Raw genomic sequence first — 18811 nt, forward strand, 5'->3', positions numbered from 1 at the left:
GGGAACAAATATTTGGAGCTCGATTGGGGAAGAGGCCACGGTGGATGCTGCCCGCCGTCTGATTCGGTCAAGTCCACTGGCAAGCAGGTCGAGCGGGGCAGGGGTCCACTGGAAGACTCCAGATGCGACGGCATGGCAGATGCAGGTTGGTGGTACATGTTGGAGCTAGTGTAGGACTGTGCAGTAATTGACCTGACATTGCAGTCTTCTACCGCTCAAGCAAGGGAGACAGGGTGCTTCCGCCTTGATTTCCAAGTCCTATGGCCGGTTGCAAGACCTCGGGTGAGGGTGTCACGGTGAGTGAGAGCTCTCAGATGCTCCGGTGTGGAGTTGTCAGTCGTTGACTGTGGGGTTTGGCGAGGGGTCATCAGCTCCGCCTGTGGCTGGGAGCTGGAGCTCCTGCCTGAGCTGAGCTCCCTCTCCATTGACGCAACCGCTGCAGCAGGCTCCCACTTGCGACACTTTTGCGACGACCACCAACGACACAGGCAGCACCCTCTGCTTTCGCCATTCGCGACACTGATTGCGGTTCCCGCCAACCCGTTCAGCTTCCGCCACGATACCAAAACCACTCAGCTCGACTGTCGCTATCCACAACCTGCCGTAAGCGCAACTCGATACCGTCATGGCGTTGGAGATCCCCCCGCCCATCAAGGGCGCGGGTCTCACACCCTTTATCCTTCGCGCGAGACAGCTCGAGACCGCGAAGCCAGTCGTATCATATTGGTGTATGTCCTCCGGCCTCACCTCCGGCTTCCTCGAAGACTTCCTCGAAGACTTCACGCTGACCCGTCCTCCATCGCACCAGGTCTCTACTGGGCCGTAAACCAGATCCTCGGCAAGGGCTTGCACAATGTCGACCAGCAGTGCCTCGAGTTTACTACAAACCTCATGGACCAGCTCGAGCAGACAAAGACTGCCAACGCCGACAATGACGCCGTCACCGACGACCTTGCCGGTCAGGCCTACGTCGAGCAGTTTGCGCAGGAGACCTTCGACCGTGCCCAACGGACGCTCAAGGCCGACAAGGTGACCCAGTATGCGCTGCGCCGCGCTCCATCAAGTCCTCGCTCTTCGCTAATGTGCGCCTAGGCAAACCGCCGTCACGTTCGAGGCTGCTGCGACCTTCTTCCAGCTCACCAACATTTGGGGTCAAGCCGAGCCCGAGACTCAAGAAAAGGTCAAGTACGCAAAGTGGAACGCGGCGCGAATCCTCAAGGCCATCAAAGCCGGCGAAGACCCGAACCTGTCAAACCCAAAGCAGGAGGAACCGGCTCAGGAGCAGGAGCTCGAAGTCACCCTGGATCCGAACGATCCCGAAGTCAAGGCAATCGGTGATGCGGCGCAGCCTCGGTCCGTCCAGATCGAGGACGTGCCGGACGACGGGAGCTACAACAGGCTAATGAGGCCGTCGCCACAGCCATCCCCCGGTCCCGTATCGGAACCAACCTCTCCACCGCCATCCTCGGCCCCGGCGCCCGACCAAGTCTCACCAATCCTGCCCTCTGATCAAGCCTCTGCCGAGCCGGAGGGTTACTTTCCCAAGTCGACATCCGGATACGAAGAAGACGATCCTCCGTTCTCGCTGCCGTCTGCGCCCTCTATGCCCGCGGGTGGCATCCCCAGCCCGAGCAGTCACGATCCTGGTGTGCCCATGATTCCCAGTCCTCCCTCGACGAGGCCCAACGTCGATATAGACCAGCCGGCTTTCCAGCCAGATACCCCGTCAGCACCGCAGGACTTTTACAAGGCGAAATCAGCACCGCCTCCAGCTCATCAACCATCAGCACCGGTGGCGCCCGCGAATGTCGTTCCCACGGCCCACCGACCGCAGGCACAAGCGACTCGGTCTCATGGCCCCACGGTGCCGGTGGCCACGGGGGTTATCGACGACGTGGCAATGGCGCAAGCCCAGAAGCACGCCAAGTGGGCGATATCTGCTTTGAATTTTGAGGATGTGCCCACGGCAATCAGAGAATTGAGAGCTGCGCTGGCTACCTTGGGAGCCCAGTAGCCATAGCGGCCACCTTTTGGCGGCTGTCATCGTTGACGCGCCCGGACCGCCCATTGTTCCAGCTTCTTTGTATCTTCTTCGTACTTATAGCGAGCATCATTGAGCCAACATGAACTCAGATATATTTGCAATCGATGGCAAATCGATGATGCCCCCACTCGTTTGACTTTTGCATGTGAGATTCTGTGCGACTCACGAAACGTCACCCAGCCTGGGTTCGAAGGTGTCTAGATGTGACCTCGGTCGTTGCAACTTGAGTGAGCCAAGCTGCGACAAGCAGCAAGCGAACTCGCCTCGCCCAGAGAGACCAAGCCACGAGGGACAGATATCAATCTGAGGACCGTCGATGCCGATTAGCCCGTGTTCTTATCTCCGCGCGCACGCCACCGTCATGTGTGAAGCGGGCCCCTTCGGAGCCGAGGAATAGAGTGCAGGGTCGGGGACCTGGCGACCCAATGACAGTCTGCACCAGCAATGCTTAAGTGCGCCTGCCCGGGGGGCTTAACAGAGCACTAAAATCTCACACGCCGTGAATTCTTCCGAACGGAAGGGAAGCGTCTGCATGTGATGACGACACCCGCCACCCAACTGCGGGATTCAGCATGGGGCTGATGAAGCTGACAGCCTACAGGGATCTTTGCTAATCGATGCCAATTTGGGTACACCTTCTGCCAACCTGGGAATCGGGTTGCGGGCGGAAAAGGGTTTTGGGGATGTTGCACTGCCGGAGATAACGGAGGACACCTGACTGGCCGTCCTTCCCTCTCCAGAGTTTTGTTCGCTGAGGATAGGAAACTTTCACTTTGCTTTCGAGATTTCTATAAGAACGGGAAGCGCACCTCGAGATTTAGCGTTGTACAGTCATTCTGGTAGGAACCTCAAACACTGCGATTGGCAGACCATTAAACACACAACGCATTACAAGTCTCACGAAACCGGCGCCACGGAGGTCATCTAACCGTCCGCATTGTTCCGAAGTCACCTTTTACCGACGCTTCAGAGTGACAGGCTGTCTCACAAAAGCTGGCTTCAATCACGCTCTCGAAACAAAGCAACGCAACCGACAACGACAACAACACGGTTACCAACACGGTTACCAACACGATGGCGGCCTCTCTCGCACTGCAGGACAAGGTAGTCCTCATCACCGGCGCGAGCAAGGGCATCGGCCGGGCGATCGCGCTCAAGGTCGCCAGCCTGGGCGCCAGAGTAGTCATCAACTACAGCCGGGACTCGTCGGCGGCCGAAAGCCTGGTGTTTGAGCTCAACAACATTGCAGCGGGCCGCCAGGGGGAAGGGCAAGGCGGCGACCGGGCGCTCGCGGTGCAGGCCGACGCGGGCAGCGTGGCGGGGATCACGCAGCTGGTCGACGCGGCCGTGGCCAAGTTTGGGCGCATCGACGTGCTGGTCCCCAACGCGGGCATCATGCCGCTGCAGGACCTTGCGCACACGACCGAGGAGCTGTTTGACCGCACCTACGCGCTCAATGTCAAAGGCCCGCTGTTCCTCGCGCAAAAGGCGGTGCCGCACATGGGCTCAGACAAAGAGACCAGCGGTCGGATCATCTTTGTCTCGACGGGCGTGGTGCGGTCGAGCGCCGTGAACCCGCTCTACGCGCTCTACGCGTCGACCAAGGGCGCCGTGGAGCAGATCTCGCGGTGCCTGAGCAAGGAGCTGGGCCCCAAGGGGATCACGGTGAACTGTGTGGCACCCGGGCCGACGGGGACGGACCTGTTCTTTGAGGGCAAGAGCGAGGCCATGATCAAAGGGATCAGTGCCGCGAGCCCGTTCCAGCGGCTCGGGACGCCCGAGGAGATTGCCGGGGTCGTGGCGTTCCTGGCGGGCGCAGACAGCGCGTGGGTGAGCGGGCAGGTCCTGGGGGTCAATGGGGCTGCATTTGTGTAGGAAGAGTATCACCAGCAGCACGAACGATGGCTACAGCCTTGGATGGATAAACATGTTGCGATTTGACCACGGGGCGTAGTCGAGTGAGCTGAAGATGGTTGGTGGTGGTGGGCTGTACCGCAGCCAGGGGTTCCCCCTTCCCCCCATAAACGAGCGCGCTGGGCGGCCGGGCAGGCTGGCCGCGCTACGTCACAGCGGACCCCTCAACCTGCACCAGCCAGGGTCGCTGATAGGCTGCTTGCCAGCACAGAACGACACACACGTCAGAGTCTACAGGCCCCTCTCTCCTGCAGGCAAGCAAGGAAACCAAGGCTTTCTCAGCTGCTGATCCCGTCGAGTCACGACCCCTGGCACGTCCAAGCAATCAGCGCTGTTTTTTTTGTGTCGATCCTCGAGCCGAAACATTGTTTCAGGGAATCTGGGGTGGGCTGGCTCGTGTTTTCCTAGGGCTTGTGCAGTATGGGATGGGTGGTGGCCTGCTTCGAGTTGGGATCTAGGACTCTCATGTACGCCGCCTTAATTGCCATCGTCTTCCTGTCCTGCTTGGCACACAACCTTGCTCGTTTATTTTGTTCCGTGATCCATCTTGCACAATAGAAACAAGTGCTTGTGACATCTGGGACGAGCTTCTTCTGGATATTGTCTCCTCAAAGCCCACCACAGTTCTGCCATTATACCCACGACCCAGCGAAACCTGAAGGCAGACAACATGGCCAGGACAACCCACATCCTCATGACACTGCTGGCTATAACCACTGCCCAGCATGTATCAGCATCAGCAGGCGTAGGAGCGCAACAACCTGGCCGCCGGGACACTCATACTAGCACAATCACCATCACCTCTGCTCCTCCAACGCCCTCCGTGTCTCCCGACCTCACCGACGACAAGACATTCACCTCAGCAGTGCTGGATACGAGCAACCACTATCGCTCGCAGCACGGCGCGCGGGATCTGGTCTGGAACAAGACCCTCGAGGACTTCGCGGCGGATTATCTCAAGGAGGTCGCCCCTGACCCTGGGCGCATCAATAACAACAACAACATTAACAACAACAACCTCGGAAATGCGAACAGCAGATCCAAGAGGCAAGGAGGTGGCAACAACGACGACGACAATAACCTCCCACAGTGCAAATTCGAGCACTCTGGCGGGCCCTACGGCGAGAACCTGGCGATAGGCTGCCACTCGGCATCCGGCTGCGTCTCGGCGTGGGGCGACGAGCGGAAGCTCGGGTACCCCTACGGCGCGGCCGACGGGTTCAGCATGCAGACGGGCCACTTCAGCCAGCTGGTCTGGAAGAACACCACGGCCGTCGGGTGCGCGCGTGCAGAGTGTGCCGCGGGGGACGGCTGGGGCACGGGGTGGTATCTGGTGTGCGAGTACTGGCCGAGGGGCAATGTCGGGGGTCAATATGGCGAGATGGTGGGACCTTATGAGGGCAGTGAGCCGCTTGGTGGTGGTTCGGCAAGCTTAAGGGGAAGGTTGAGCGGTGGTGTTGGTATACATTGGGTCGTCGTCGTTGCTGTGGTAGCTGTGCTAGGACTTGTGTGATAGTTGGTTGGTGGAACTTATACTGAATGGTACAAGCATGACTTTTAAGAGACTAGGCATGCTGTGAAACTCTCATTGTATGAATGGCCGAACATATGGTATAAGATCGTTCGTCAGTGAACTCCAAAGCGTCAGCGGACCATCCTATCGTATCTATTCTGGACATATCTAAAGTTGCTCAACCGGGCAGTCGGCCGTGCCTTTTTTGAAACTTCTCTTATCCGCCCAGTGTCACTCGACGTCCTCTGGGTTTTGTGTTTGGAGTCAGGATGATCCAGGTCATCTGGCTTTCCTGGCAGCTCGCATACCATCAACCACAATGAGCATAAGCCATCTAGAGCAAGTCTAATTGTGGCGGGAGAAGGTGGGGCGGATCTGCCCGCTGACGCTTGCTACAAGCCCAAACATCCATTCTCTCGGCACGCACTCCGATCAGTCTCGCTCACCTTGCTGCTAGTCTCCAACCTCCAGGTATATTTCGGGTATAGCTTCAGATGGCCAGGCATGTGTTTATACAGCATCTCCGCGAGCATTTCCCCTTCTGAGCGGGCCACATGCATGAAGGCCTCGCCTTCGACCGCGATGGCTGAAGCATTTTGTGATGCTGCTGGCCTAGAGCTGCATAAACGTGGCTCAAATCTTCTCTTGATGGCGTGAATCCTGCAGAGCTGTCGCCTTCATTCTCGCGAAATCCTGCTCTGTGCCATCCGGAATGTCCGATCTGGTCTCTAGCCTTATGACCAGCAGTCAAGCTGTGGCTTGATGCATTACAGGAGCCTCTCGTCTTGAAATGGCCACACCCCGCTCATCTCGCTCATGCCGTGGAACCCACATCTACGATGATGATGATGAACATGCGGGGTGGACCAATGACCAGGAACAAGCTCCCGACGGGTCTGTCGGACCGACACCAGAACAAGTAATGCCGCGTCCACTTCCGCTCCCGCAACCCACCACCTACGTAGTTTTGGGGCCAGCTCGCAATCCCCAGTTGAGCAAGCTTTGCCCAAAGCCTAAAGTGCGAACCAGCTCATGTGTCCAACACCATAGCTCCGGAGCCGATGGGCGTGAGCTATCACGTAGAATCCACGGAGAGTCGAAAGTTGTAGCGAGAAGCCAAAAAACCTCTTCATGCGAGGCAGCCACCCCCGGATCTGCCCAGCTGCGCCAAGCAGAGTTGGAGTCCACCAGTGCCGCGTTGGCCCATGCATGATGACATTTTCGATCGTGCAGCTTAAACTCTGAGCAGGGCAGCATGGCCCGTGGGGAGCCCGATAGAGCCGAACCCAATCTCCACACTAGTAGGAGCATGGTAGATGCAAGTGTGCCGACGGGCATTTCCCCACATTCAGTCAATGTATCTGGCGGCATACTCCGTCTGGGCTCACCGACCAGGCCTTGTGCCTGTCATTGCTCGGCAGCCAGGGTGATGACTCGATGGCTGGAGGTATTTAATCAAGGTATTCTGCTCAATCAAATCATGCCACATTCACTCATTGTCGCCCTCTTGGTTTTGTGATTTCTTTTCACCTCTGCCGCAGCCGTCACCACACAACAGAAGAGTGTCTTGATCATGCTGTCCCTCGCCACCATCAGCCTGTTGGCTGCCGTGGTTGCCGCCCAGGATGTCAGCACCTATGTGAACCCCGCAGTGCCCACGGGTGTTCCCATCGCGGGCAACTATACGGGCAACCTGCGGCCTCAGATTCACTTCTCGCCGCCGCAGCACTTCATGAACGACCCCAACGGCATGTTCGTGGATGACAATGGTACCTGGCATATCTACTACCAGTACAACCCCACGGGCGTCGTGGCAGGCAACCAGCACTGGGGCCACGCGACGAGCCAGGACCTGTACCACTGGATCAATCAGCCCATAGCCCTCTTCCCGCCCGAGGAGAGCACCTATGTCTTCTCTGGCAGTGCCGTCATCGACGTCAACAACACGTCGGGCTTCTTCCCCAACCAGACGAATGGCGTGGTCGCCATTACCACGCTTGCCCACTACAACAAGAACTCGGCTGGCACGCAGACCCAAGCCATTGCCTACTCAATGGACGGCGGCTTCACTTTCCAGTACTACAACGGCAACCCGGTCATCAACAGCGAGTCGTCCCAGTTCCGCGACCCCAAGGTCATCTGGTACGAGGATCACTGGGTAGCCGTCATCTCGTACGCCCAGGAATTCGTCATTGGCTTCTTCACCAGCCCTGATCTCAAGACTTGGACACACGCCTCCAACTTCAGCCACCACGGTCTGCTCGGCACTCAGTACGAGTGCCCAAACATTGTCCAGATCCCTGTTCGCGACTATGTGACCAAGGAACAGACCGACACAAAGTTTGTCTTGGCCATCTCAGTCCAGCCCGGCGCCCCATTGGGCGGCTCCATTACGCAGTATTTCCCTGGCGACTTCAACGGCACGCATTTCACCGTGCTCGACTCGGCCACGCGCCTGACCGACTTCGCCAAGGACAACTATGCCGCGCAGTACTTCTACGGCAACACCCCTGACGGCAACGCCATCAACCTCGGCTGGGCTTCCAACTGGCAGTACGCCCAGACCGTGCCCACGGGCAATCTCGAGGGCTGGCGGAGCTCCATGACGTTGCCTCGCGTCAACTACCTCACCTACGCACCCCGCATCGGTCTCGTCATGGTTGACGAGGTCTACGACATCAGCCCCGTGCTGGACAGGGAGCTCAACTCGACGACCTTTGGCAACGGCACCGTGATTGTGGACTACAGCAGCGTCGACTCGGCGGCGCTGTACGTCGAGATCAACGTGACCAACATCGACACGACCAAGCTGCAGCAGTACACGACGCTCAACCTGACCTTTAGCAACCCCACCTCGGGCGAGGCGCTGTACACGGGCTTCTACTTCTCCGGCGACACGCCCTTCTTCATCAACCGCGGCGCCGTCCGCGGCTTCGACAACGTCTTCTTCACCGACAAGTTCTCCGTCTCCGACATCTACTACGACTTTGGCAGCTACGCGACAAACGACAACAACAACCCGCCCGAGCCCGGCGGTAACGGCACCGCATACTCGGCCACAGCCTCGAGCTCGGGCAGCTCCTCCTCCTCCGCCACCGCCACCTCCAGCGCCGCCGCATCCTCAAGCGCGCCGTCGTCCGGCCCCGTGCTCGCCGCGGGCACGCCGGCCAACTGGTCCATGCAGGCCGTCATCGACCGCTCGATCCTCGAGGTGTTTGTCGACCAGGGCGTGCACGCCGCCACGGTGCTCTTCTTCCCCGAGGGCGAGCCCCTGTCGCTCGCGTACCTCAAGGCCCAGAACATGCCGAGCGGCGCAGAGGTCAGCGTGGCCATCTGGGCGCTCAAGTCCGCGTGGGCAGAGTACGAGGACGAGCAGGGCACGGTGCTGGGCAATGTCACAACCAGCTCGAACGGCACTTCGGGGAGCTCCTCGCCGAGGAAGAGGCACATGATGTACGAGGGGAGCTTTGTATACTAAGTTCGGTGAGGTGAAAGGTCGGTAGATGTGGTAGGGACCTCCAGCCTAGTAGAAGATAGTGTTCTGGTCATGTTTGCTGTCTTGTCACGAGCCAAGAAAATGTTTCGACGAGTCGAACGATTGGATGTGTACTATATTTGTAGCAGTCGGTGCACGATAAGCTCGTTTTAATCTTTATTATAGCGATGAAACATAGCTGCCCTTCTGGCATGGGGCTATTACAGCATGTATCCTATCTCCATGGAAAATTTGGAGTTATGTCCACAAACCTTGTACGCCCCAGGTGCCGAGGTGCTTGTGTAGCATGCATCTCGAACGATCGAATTGCCTACGGCAAGAAGTTGGGTTCTTTTCCCAATGTTTACTCCAGTGCAGCGAATGCCAATTCGTACCTCTGCGCATATGCGATACTCAAGACAAGCGCACCCGTCGCATCAAATGAATGTTCTTGGCTTCAGTTTTTACCCAATCAAGGCTCCGCGTGAATGCGCGAAATGCGACTCGTCTGGACATGATTCGTGTCTGAGCTTATCTCTAGTTTGCATGGATGTGACACCAAGGAACGACGGAGACTGGCCAATAGAGTGACTCTAAACCATGACTATAGTCTGCGACACACTCTTGCCCCGCACAGGAGATTGCGCCTCTGTGTTGCCATGACGCAGAAGTCGGATATTCACGAGAAAACCAGCACAGAAGACCACCATCCCATCTCTCTGCAAAGACTCGTGCGGAGCGTGCTTGGGTTAGCGGTTCACCATGACGGGCCGACCAGGGGGTCGACGTGGAACCTGGACCCTTGGCTGAGCGATGACATCACCAACGACCCGCCCAGCTGGACATTTTCTTGAGAGGACCCCTGCTTCTTTCGCTTCCCACAGGCTGCGTTTCCTTGAACTCAATAGCACAGCCAGGCACGATGGCCTGGACGGTCAGGGAAAGGCACTGCTGTGACAGGGTCCCCTGATTCGTGTTCTTGCAGCTGCGTGTGACGTGCCGTGCTCCCAAGCCTCGGCGGGCATCATCGCTGTCGTGGGCAAGATCACTGCCGCCTCGTCTTTGGGCGGGCCAGTATAAGATCCGCCAACCCTCCAGCCCGAGCGGTCAACACCACTACAACCACCCACACCGTTCGTTCACTCACATACGCTATCGTCTTGGCTGACACTGCCACTCCGAACAAACCCGTGGCACACCGTGCTGCCACATCTACGTTCCATTCTTTTGGCCTTTGGCATTCGCGGTTCTGCGGAGTCTGTCATCAAACTTTCGCAGCACCGCTTCACATGATCCACATCTCCCACAACGCTTGTGTATTTGATTTTAGATAGCATCAATTCTTCACAGCGCTACTCCTCCTCCCACAATGAGGACACAAAATCACCAGCCTCGCGGCCTCGGCGCAACAGCTCTGGCTTTGCTCTCCGCCGCGGCAATCCTATCTACACCCACCGCTGCGCAGGACAGCAACAGCAATTCCACATCATCCAATAACGGCACCTCCGCCTCCACCTCGAAGCGCGGCCTGTCCATCCACCAGGGCACGTCGACGCAAGACTTCAACATTTTCCTCCAGGCCGACTCCCCGATAGCATGGTACTACACCTGGTCCCCGTGGCCCAACGAGTACATTGAAAAGGCCGCCGCCACCAACAACAAGAAGATCGAGTTCATCCCGCTGCTCCACGGCATCGACAACCTCGACTCTGACCTCGAGCGCCTGCGCAAGCTCACGCCCGCCCAGTCCCACCGGCTGCTCACCTTCAACGAGCCCGACGGCGAGCCCAGCACCGGCGGCTCCGGCCTGGACCCGCGCGACACCGCGCAGGCCTACGTAGACAAGATCATGCCCCTGCGCAAGGGTTCTAGTGAGGGCGGGCGCTGGCTCATCTCGCATCCCGTGGTTACCGGCTCGGGGCGGGGCCTGGACTGGCTCCGGGACTTCTGCGACGCGTGCGAGGACATCAACGGCGACAACGGCGGGTGTCCGACGGACTTTGTCGCCGCGCACTGGTATGGCGACTTCCTGGGGCTCGAGGGCTGGCTGAAGCAGCTGCGCGAGTTCTACGACGACCCGAAGCACTCGTTCCGTCCTGATCTCTCGTCTGGCGGTGACGAGAGTAACGAGTTGAGGGTTGGGGCCGGCAGCAAGCGTCGCTCGTTGAACGAGCGGAGGCAGAACAATGGGGACAGCGGCGGCGGCGGCGGTGGCAGTGGCAACGAGCTCGAGATCATCGTCACCGAGATGGGCCTGCCCCAGCAGGACGCCGAGGCGACGCAGAGCATGCTCAACCAGACCATCCCCTATCTCGACAAGGCCAGCTGGGTGTCGGGATACTCGTGGTTCGGGCTCTTCCGCGAGGGCAGCGACGACGCGGAGGGCTGGGCCGGCGAGGCCGTGGCCATGCTCGACGGAGACGGCAAGCTGACTGAGATTGGCGCCATGTTTCTCGGCGGGCAAGACGATGGCTTCACACCTGGCGAGAGCGTCGGCGGGGATCAGAGCGGTGACGGCAGTGGCGACACCGGGAGCTTGGGAGCTTCGGTCAAGGTCCAGGGGTTGTTGGCCGCAGTCTGTGTCGGATTTTCTTTGTCCTTGTTGGTGATTTGAGAGTGCGAGGGGGGAGACGAGGGGGCAATTTATCGTTGCTCTTGTGTCTGATGTATATCGTTGGAAGTGTTCGTGCTGGACACGTGCGCACTGCTGTTTTGTTTTCTTAGATATCCCAGATTGTTAGACTGCTCACGATATCCCCTATACTACGAATCACGAATTTCATGTCCTCACATTCCGATCGAATAGAAACCAAGATAGTTGTGCTCTTACAACCTGTTGACATCTAAGCATACCTCTTCCTTGAAGGCGGAGGCAGCAGATGCAATCACGGGGCAATGTGAATGGTCTCGGTGGAAGGTCTCTCGACAGGAAGCTCACAGTGCTTCGGCCCGTGATCTAAGTGCTCTTTGGCTGTTACACGAACTTCTTTCTCGTGCATGCCCGTTGAATACTCTTGGCCACGATATTCTACCAACGCTTGACTCGGCTCCAAGCGAAATTTATGATTCCGTGGCCACGACGACCTCGCCTCCCCGCTCATGGTCGGTGGCTGTCATGAAAACGCCTCGGCATACCCATCGACCACCCACAGCCTTGGGTCCGCCTTGCTCCAAGACTCTCACTGCTGCGCTAAGCGAGGCTGGGGGTCCTGGAGGGGCAGGCAATATTATGACAAACCAACAGACCCGCGGGTAGTCCCGTGTAACACAAGTGTCTTGGGGTTGGAGGCCATCTGCACGCCAGGCGAATGGCAAGAGCCGCGGGTGCTGCTCCCGGATGGGGGCGTACCGGCAGTCATACGCTGACACAGCCCGAGCCCGGGGTTTGGTGCGGAAGGTATAAGGAGGCACACTTCTCGTCGTCATAGTGTCCCCGAGGCTAGTTGCCGCAACAGGCAGGAGGCCTGTAGCCTCATGAGAGTAACAAAAGCCGAGCTGTACGGAACGCTCCGTGGCCGATTGCAGGTCCTTCCCTCGCCAGCCTCCTATTAGTATCGCTGCCGCTCCCCCCAGAACACGCTGTCCACCATTACTTGCCCATACTATGAGCCAGTCAGCGAGGAGAAGCGGCATCCCCATGGCAACACTTCATCTTTTGCAGCAATTCAGTTCCTCGGTGACTAGATGATCAGATGACGATGGCGATGACGCTCAACACATCTCTGCAGAACCTGACATGGGCCACTCTGGACTTTCAGCGCAACTGTACCTTGGCCGAGCAATACATAGACCTCAAGTACGAAGAACACCGGAGCGACAGCAGCTGGACGCCACCAGAGAAGGAGCAGTACGACTATTTTATGGCCTGGCTTCCAGTGGACATCGAACCTGATAGCACGCCCTTTATAGTCTTCCAGCAATGGGCACACACATCAAACATGAGTTTCCAAGACGGTATCGAAGTTCCACTGCGTAGGCAATGCCTGAGCGACTACTGCAAAGGCCTCAAATGGAGGCCCGACCCTGACTTGTGGGGTATTGGCGTAAGTTCTTTTCTGAGGCTTATTCCGCCCAGATGGGGGAACCAGGAACAGCGGATGTACCTAGGTAGTCTGAACGGCCATGGGACATCCCACAAGGTTTCGTACTGATCAGCAACTAGGTATACGCCGGATACATTGCCCAAGCCATCATTACTTCCCTGCTCTGTTTGCTTGCCTTCCTCCAGGAGCATACGGTGTGGCTGGCAAAGACAAAATCTCAGCACTCCATAATCAGACATGCTGGAGAGCCGCTCATGCAAGCCTCATCTGCGCAAGGCAAGCAGGCGAAGCTTTCAGGCCGGCTATTGAAGGCTGTTGTGCCCGCTTTTGCGAGCTACTCGATCTGTCTCTCGATGACACTATCATATGCGCTACCTAATTTCGGACTCGATGCAGCTGAAGCGGCTGCTTATCCGGTCATGCTGGAGATCTGCATAACCGTCTGGTCCGTTACGGCACTCTACCCTTGGTACCGTCACCAATTCCGCACCAGCTCTCTCTGGGATGTCATGCTATTTTCCTTGTTGGCGTTTTCACCTTGTCACATACTTGTTACTAGTGGGCATTACGTGCTGGGGGAAGATCGAAACACCGAGCCCAAGGCAACCTGTCTGTCTTATGTTGTAACCTGGCCCCTGGCTTCTGCCATGTTCCATCCATCCCTGGTGGTTCTTATACTGTTCGCCACGTGTTCGATGGTCTCAGAAGTTGTGCTGCTCATCCGTCATAGGCGCGCATCTTCAACGAGGACCCGCTGGCAAAAAGCGCTAGATTTCTACGACTCCCGCACATTCCGGTCATGCTTTTCGCTGGCGAGTTGCGCTCTTATGTGGTTGGCGCTTTTCGTCTTTTCCTCATTGCGGAGAGAAGTGATTTTAGGAGATGCCGAGAGCAAGGACAACGAATGGACCTTCGGGCAGTGTCTGTCGTTGGCTGCCATGATCTTCATTATACTCAGAGCAGCGTACATCATCCTCGGTAAGTAACACTTCCTCCTTGGTGAAATGTCAGTTGCTGGTAGGGCAGAACCACGACCTTTGCATGGCTGGTTCCGGAACTAACACTTTGTTTCTTTGTCAGGAACCTTCCACAAGTCCCTGGTCGATGTGGCAAACTGTATGTATGCGGCAAGCTACATTGCTTTCAATGGGACCAAAACAGACGGGACTAGACTGCTCGTGCCACGGCCACCTTTGCGAAGGGTCCGATCGGAGATGTTTGACCTAGACTGAGTACTGGTATGGATTAAGAACGGATCATGCCGACAAGGCAAGAATGCTATAGCTCTCACTGTGGGAGCTGGAATTGAAGGACGAGCGCCCTGTAGATATTGACATAATCCTTAGCATTGAAGCTTTTCAAGCGAGATCAGATCGTACAGCATTAGTAGACTTTGCAGTATAGGCACAAATATCAGTCCGCATTCATGTTATATCCTTACTCATCACGCCAAGAGAATAGCCAAGCTATATTCGTCATCCTGATGGAACGTGGGGAGCATAGTACGCACCGATCGCAGCGCTCAGCCAAATTCACTCTCCAGGAGCGCGCGCACTGGTGCTTCCTCCAACATCCTCGCTGAGACGATGAGGCCCTGATATAAGGCGTCCGACGCTTTCTTGGCGCTCATAAAGTACCTAGATAATCCTTAATCGCGCGGGATTGGCAGATAACTAAGTCGATCACGAGTCCTCTATAAGTGCTACTCCTTCACGTGACGAAGAAAGTATCCCCGAATAGAAACGACCATATTGGCTCATTCCCTGCACTCTCTCCACTATTCTCGCACCAGACCTCGTATCAGAGCCTTATGGGCTCAGTGAAGATAACGACAGTTTTCGCACCTCAATGCTATAGCCCTTGTTGCCCCGCCTTCTGTCCGCCATCTTGTCGAAAACGAACAAGATCGTGCCCGTGAACCCGACCATCGCCACCAAGGCGAGCAGGCAGGCCCACCAGGGCAGCAGTGAGTCATTCACCTCCCTGATGTTCATGCCAAAGATGCCCGTCACCATCGTCAGCGGCAGGTATACCGAGGCCAGCCACATGAGCTTCTGTGCGGACCTGGCCTCGTCCAGGCCCGACTCGGCGGCCAGGACGCTGATGGTGCTCATGAGCAGCTGGAACGTGTCCATGACGAACTGGTCCAGCGCTTTTGCCTCGCTGATCACCTGCCGCGCCGCGTCGTCTGGGAACCACACGAAAGCGCCCTCACGTTGAGCCTTGGCTACATCGTCACGCACCGAAGACGGCATCCAATGCAGCATGTTTGCGACGTCCTTGGCCAGAATGGCGATCTTTCTCCTAGCCTCGTGAAGCTCGGTGTTCTGTTGAATGCTTGGCCCGGTCGGGATCTCCTCGAACGCGAGCTGCTGCAGTCGAACCGTGTGGAACGCCAGGTTGTCCATCCAGCAGGAGCTCGCGAAGAGGTACAGCCACGCGGCTGGGGACAGCTCGTCGTGATCCAGATTCTCCAGGTGCCAGGCGTGCGAGAAGAAGCGTTCGAGGCTGGAGAAGAGGGAGAAGCTGCCTGCTCGCAGGGCCTGGGGGATCGTTATCCCGCTTCGCCGGAGCCCGACGGGGAGCTGGAGTCTCGTGGGAGCGGTGTTTGGGTCTGAGATAGGGGGAACGAATGGAGCGTCCACAAGGAAAAGAGCTGCCAGCACCCGCAGGATATTAGCAATAGCATCCCTGCAGTTTGCAAGAGATCGGCGCGGGCTACATGCTCACAGACATACCTACTCAGCTGGAGATACGATATCCTCGTGCTGGCCTGCCATCCTTGACTGCCTTCGTAGAAGATCCGACGCCCTGGTGGAGCCGTTGTGATCCTTCCGCTGGGTGTGAACAGGCTTTCGTAGCTCACGTAGCGCTTTGTGGTGTCGAGCTCGAGAACTCCATCAATGTGCCAGTACCGTCTCGTGTATAACGCTATCCTCTGGTCCCCATCAGAGCTGCGAAATGACAGCTCGTCCGCCTGCATACCAGAAACAAGCCCGTGGTGCTTCGCCGTGTTGCTAAACACTGCAGACCACAGGTCGGCGCCGTCAGGGCCGGGTTCTAGGTGTCTGTGGAAAAACTCCGGATCGATCCTGAGCCGCGAGACCAACTGCGCCTGCCAGTCCGGGCTCACATGCTGAATGATGATGGCGGTGGTCTTGCCCCGCTGTTCAATCTCCTCGAGGGAGGGTATGGCCAATCCGGTCGCGTCGTCCAGACTCGTTAATTTTTCGGCATCAATGATGACGCCGCGTGTGACCATGTGAAACTCCCACACGTTGCGTGTCTCGGGCAGTGTCACTTTGAAGTCCCCTGGGGCCATTGTCAAGCAAGAACTATTGCGTGTCTAGAGGTGAGGGCGGCTGGAGGCTCCTGACCGTGTCAGCATGTGGAGCGGGGCAAGATAGTCAACAATTGTTTATGTAGCAAGGCTGAGATGCAGGGGTAACAGGGATCGGTAGGCATATAATGCGGGTAGTGGAGTACATTATAGATCTCGGGGATTTCTATAGATATAAGAAAGGGTAAATACGCCAATATCCTCACTATAGAACGCAGATGTCATCATCAAGTATTCAGGTATTTCCCCTCTATCGACAGTATCGTCACACGAAAACAATCTCAACTGTCTTATACCTCCGATCCTCCATAGCCTCCCCGTGCATAACCCCATCAAGATAACAATCCCCAATCAACTCGTACGTTTCCTCACCGCCGCCAGTGGGTCGGATGACCAAAGGCACTTGCGCTCCCACCACAACACAAACCAAATCCCCTTTCTGTGTATTTGTGCGAACCTGTCCGAATCGGCCACTGCGGCTGATGCAAAAGCGACGAGTAACTGATGTGCCGAAAATGGCAAACTCTATCATGCCTCCGCTGGCGATCATCCTTTCGAGAGCCTCATCGGAGACAACGTAGTCTTTGTCGAAGTAACCGCATACATGGCCGACGTAGTCGACCATGGCCTCCACCGTGTCTGGATGGAGAGGATCGCGAAGACCACAGTGGTCCATCATCATGGTGCGGGCGAACCTCTCTTTTACGTCCGGGGTTTGTCGATTCCAGAGGCGCAGTGTACCTGTGCTGCCATCCCCTGTGTCTAGACCAACGGTTGTCTCAGTGGCGTTCTCCCCGCCATTGCAGTCGTCTTCGTTATTAGTCCCACCTTGTTGACGATACTCGTCGCCATCATAGCTGAAAGCAACTCTCAAGCAATCGTCAAACCAAATCTTTGCCCGCTTTCGTCGGAGTGTATCCTCATCGACATCTTTATCCTCCGGAACATTAATGAGGAATGGACACAACGCCACCTCCTGCACCACATCAACGATCCGGCCCTGCACGTGCAAGTGACGTTTGCTCTCATCCTCGTAAATAGCCTGCATTTCCGTTTTGGTCCCTGATGGTACCTGCAGGCCAGCTTGAAAAACAGCCTCCCGAATCGAAAACCCCACAAGACTCGTCGCGGGCGCACCACAGACCAAATCCGGGACCCAGCTGGGTAGCTTGCCCCTCTCCGTGTCCTTGCCCGTTATCTCAGACTCGTTGTTTGGCGCGAGACCTAGTAGATTTGGATTTTGGTCTTGTATCAACACAGATCTGGCGAAGTCGAACAGGACTTGTTCGGCGGATTTGCTGTAATCTGGTTCTATGGTGACGGGGTATGGTCCGCGACGGGCTAGGCCGAGGAGGGAGTAGATGTGGTCTCTAGAGTCGGTGCACTTGAAAGCGTAGGTCGCCATGGCGCAGTCGAGGAGATTGCCGGTCGTGAAGTGTTGGATCATTTGAACAACGTAAGCGTTTACGACGGCAATTGTTGGTTGGATTGCGGTGCAGGAGAAGTGGTGCGAGGGCGAAGGACCCGGGGCGTATACTGATTTGAATGAGAAAAGGTCAGCGAGCCGAATTTGAAGTATACCAGGCGTTGTGAGAATGATTTACATAGAGATTCGCTCGTGGCCTGCGAGAAGAAGCCATAAGTGAACATTGCGTAAGCGATTGTCGACAGTGTCTCCCAGGCGATCTCTATTGAACCACACATGACTATGCGCGGTACATGACCTGACGCCATTGAAACCTCCTGCACGATCCATTTGCGCGAGAACCACGTTCTGTCCAGAAGGGCGTTTATTGGCCTCCAGTCGTGGTGTGAGAGGGTCTCGCTACTTCGACCTTCTCTCGTAAGCCGCTGGCCGGTATTAGTCTCGGGCAACGCCTACCATTGCGTCTCAAATATTCCATGAAGGCTACTTTTGAAGAGCGTACGTACTGCTGTCTCGCGACAAAACCGAAGAGAGCACTCTCTTATGGACTCGGCATCATAATGAACCGGCGGGATCATTCGAAGCACTGCCTCTAGAGATTCTTGTACACCCTCCAAACCGACCATGTCGTCGCCGAGCCAGATCAGGACTCTTTGTGGCTGGGAGTAGATCTGTGACATCAGCCCGACCTGCTCGCTCTTCTCCTCCATATCCTGCTGGTTGATGCAGACAGCATCTGCCCAAAGCAGACGGGTCTCACTTGCCCGACGCAACTGCTGTAGCGCTTTGAATAGACTGGTGGTGATGTCGAGGTCTCTGCCGTGGCACTTGATTGTTCGGCGGTCGCTGGGGTCTCCCCAGGCGTAGGACAGTGCTTCGTATTTGACACCATCTCCCAAGGCCGCGGTCTCGAGGGTGCAGCTGAGAGTGTCATCGCCGCGTCCAGGCTCGAGATGGATAATTCTTATAGAACCGGGTCCCTCGAGACTGGTGTACTCGTATGTGGGTGCCATTGCGGTCGATTAGACTGACGATCTGGAAGAGGAAGACTAGGAG

The 18811-nt window shown here is 56.8% G+C and overlaps 8 protein-coding genes across 8 annotated transcripts; 6 read left to right on the top strand and 2 right to left on the bottom strand.

Annotated features, from left to right (window-relative positions):
- Positions 1 to 625: 625 nt before the first annotated feature.
- On the top strand, positions 626 to 2014 carry B0I36DRAFT_360146 (Vta1 like-domain-containing protein; the record flags this gene model as incomplete). The annotated part of the gene is made up of 3 exons (XM_046158254.1): positions 626 to 728; positions 809 to 1037; positions 1093 to 2014. 3 exons carry the CDS (start codon positions 626 to 628, stop codon positions 2012 to 2014), a joined length of 1254 nt encoding a protein of 417 aa, XP_046014735.1.
- A 1104-nt stretch (positions 2015 to 3118) lies between these two features.
- B0I36DRAFT_239538 (uncharacterized protein) lies at positions 3119 to 3919 on the top strand (the record flags this gene model as incomplete). Its single annotated transcript, XM_046149696.1, has 1 exon — positions 3119 to 3919. One exon carries the CDS (start codon positions 3119 to 3121, stop codon positions 3917 to 3919), a length of 801 nt encoding a protein of 266 aa, XP_046014736.1.
- A 565-nt stretch (positions 3920 to 4484) lies between these two features.
- Positions 4485 to 5578, top strand: B0I36DRAFT_316690 (CAP domain-containing protein). Its single transcript, XM_046153063.1, has one exon. The coding sequence runs from the start codon at positions 4629 to 4631 to the stop codon at positions 5469 to 5471; it is 843 nt and encodes a 280-aa protein (XP_046014737.1). The 5' UTR covers positions 4485 to 4628; the 3' UTR covers positions 5472 to 5578.
- Positions 5579 to 6981: 1403 nt separating this feature from the next.
- B0I36DRAFT_316691 (glycosyl hydrolase) lies at positions 6982 to 9295 on the top strand. The gene has a single exon (XM_046153064.1). It carries the CDS (start codon positions 7045 to 7047, stop codon positions 8947 to 8949), a length of 1905 nt encoding a protein of 634 aa, XP_046014738.1. The 5' UTR covers positions 6982 to 7044; the 3' UTR covers positions 8950 to 9295.
- A 1020-nt stretch (positions 9296 to 10315) lies between these two features.
- Positions 10316 to 11560, top strand: B0I36DRAFT_360149 (glycosyl hydrolase catalytic core-domain-containing protein; the record flags this gene model as incomplete). The annotated part of the gene is made up of 1 exon (XM_046158255.1): positions 10316 to 11560. The coding sequence occupies one exon, from the start codon at positions 10316 to 10318 to the stop codon at positions 11558 to 11560; it is 1245 nt and encodes a 414-aa protein (XP_046014739.1).
- A 1084-nt stretch (positions 11561 to 12644) lies between these two features.
- B0I36DRAFT_360150 (uncharacterized protein) lies at positions 12645 to 14376 on the top strand (the record flags this gene model as incomplete). The annotated part of the gene is made up of 4 exons (XM_046158256.1): positions 12645 to 12989; positions 13910 to 13967; positions 14070 to 14105; positions 14336 to 14376. The coding sequence occupies 4 exons, from the start codon at positions 12645 to 12647 to the stop codon at positions 14374 to 14376; spliced, it is 480 nt and encodes a 159-aa protein (XP_046014740.1).
- A 206-nt stretch (positions 14377 to 14582) lies between these two features.
- On the bottom strand, positions 14583 to 15685 carry B0I36DRAFT_316695 (uncharacterized protein). The gene has a single exon (XM_046153065.1). The coding sequence runs from the start codon at positions 15395 to 15397 to the stop codon at positions 14798 to 14800; it is 600 nt and encodes a 199-aa protein (XP_046014741.1). The 5' UTR covers positions 15398 to 15685; the 3' UTR covers positions 14583 to 14797.
- Positions 15686 to 16471: 786 nt separating this feature from the next.
- Positions 16472 to 18768, bottom strand: B0I36DRAFT_428959 (heterokaryon incompatibility protein-domain-containing protein; the record flags this gene model as incomplete). Its single annotated transcript, XM_046162475.1, has 3 exons — positions 16472 to 17865; positions 17934 to 18180; positions 18262 to 18768. The coding sequence occupies 3 exons, from the start codon at positions 18766 to 18768 to the stop codon at positions 16595 to 16597; spliced, it is 2025 nt and encodes a 674-aa protein (XP_046014742.1). The 3' UTR covers positions 16472 to 16594.
- Positions 18769 to 18811: the final 43 nt, after the last annotated feature.

The sequence above is a fragment of the Microdochium trichocladiopsis genome (assembly GCF_020744255.1).
Source record: "Microdochium trichocladiopsis strain MPI-CAGE-CH-0230 chromosome Unknown B0I36scaffold_3, whole genome shotgun sequence".
Classification (NCBI taxonomy): Eukaryota; Fungi; Ascomycota; class Sordariomycetes; order Xylariales; family Microdochiaceae; genus Microdochium; species Microdochium trichocladiopsis.

Bases quoted from the DNA above. Each gene is read 5' to 3' on its own strand.
- B0I36DRAFT_316690 (XM_046153063.1), top strand. From the start codon at position 4,629: ATGGCCAGGACAACCCACATCCTCATGACACTGCTGGCTATAACCACT.
- B0I36DRAFT_316691 (XM_046153064.1), top strand. From the start codon at position 7,045: ATGCTGTCCCTCGCCACCATCAGCCTGTTGGCTGCCGTGGTTGCCGCC.
- B0I36DRAFT_316695 (XM_046153065.1), bottom strand. From the start codon at position 15,397: ATGGACAACCTGGCGTTCCACACGGTTCGACTGCAGCAGCTCGCGTTC.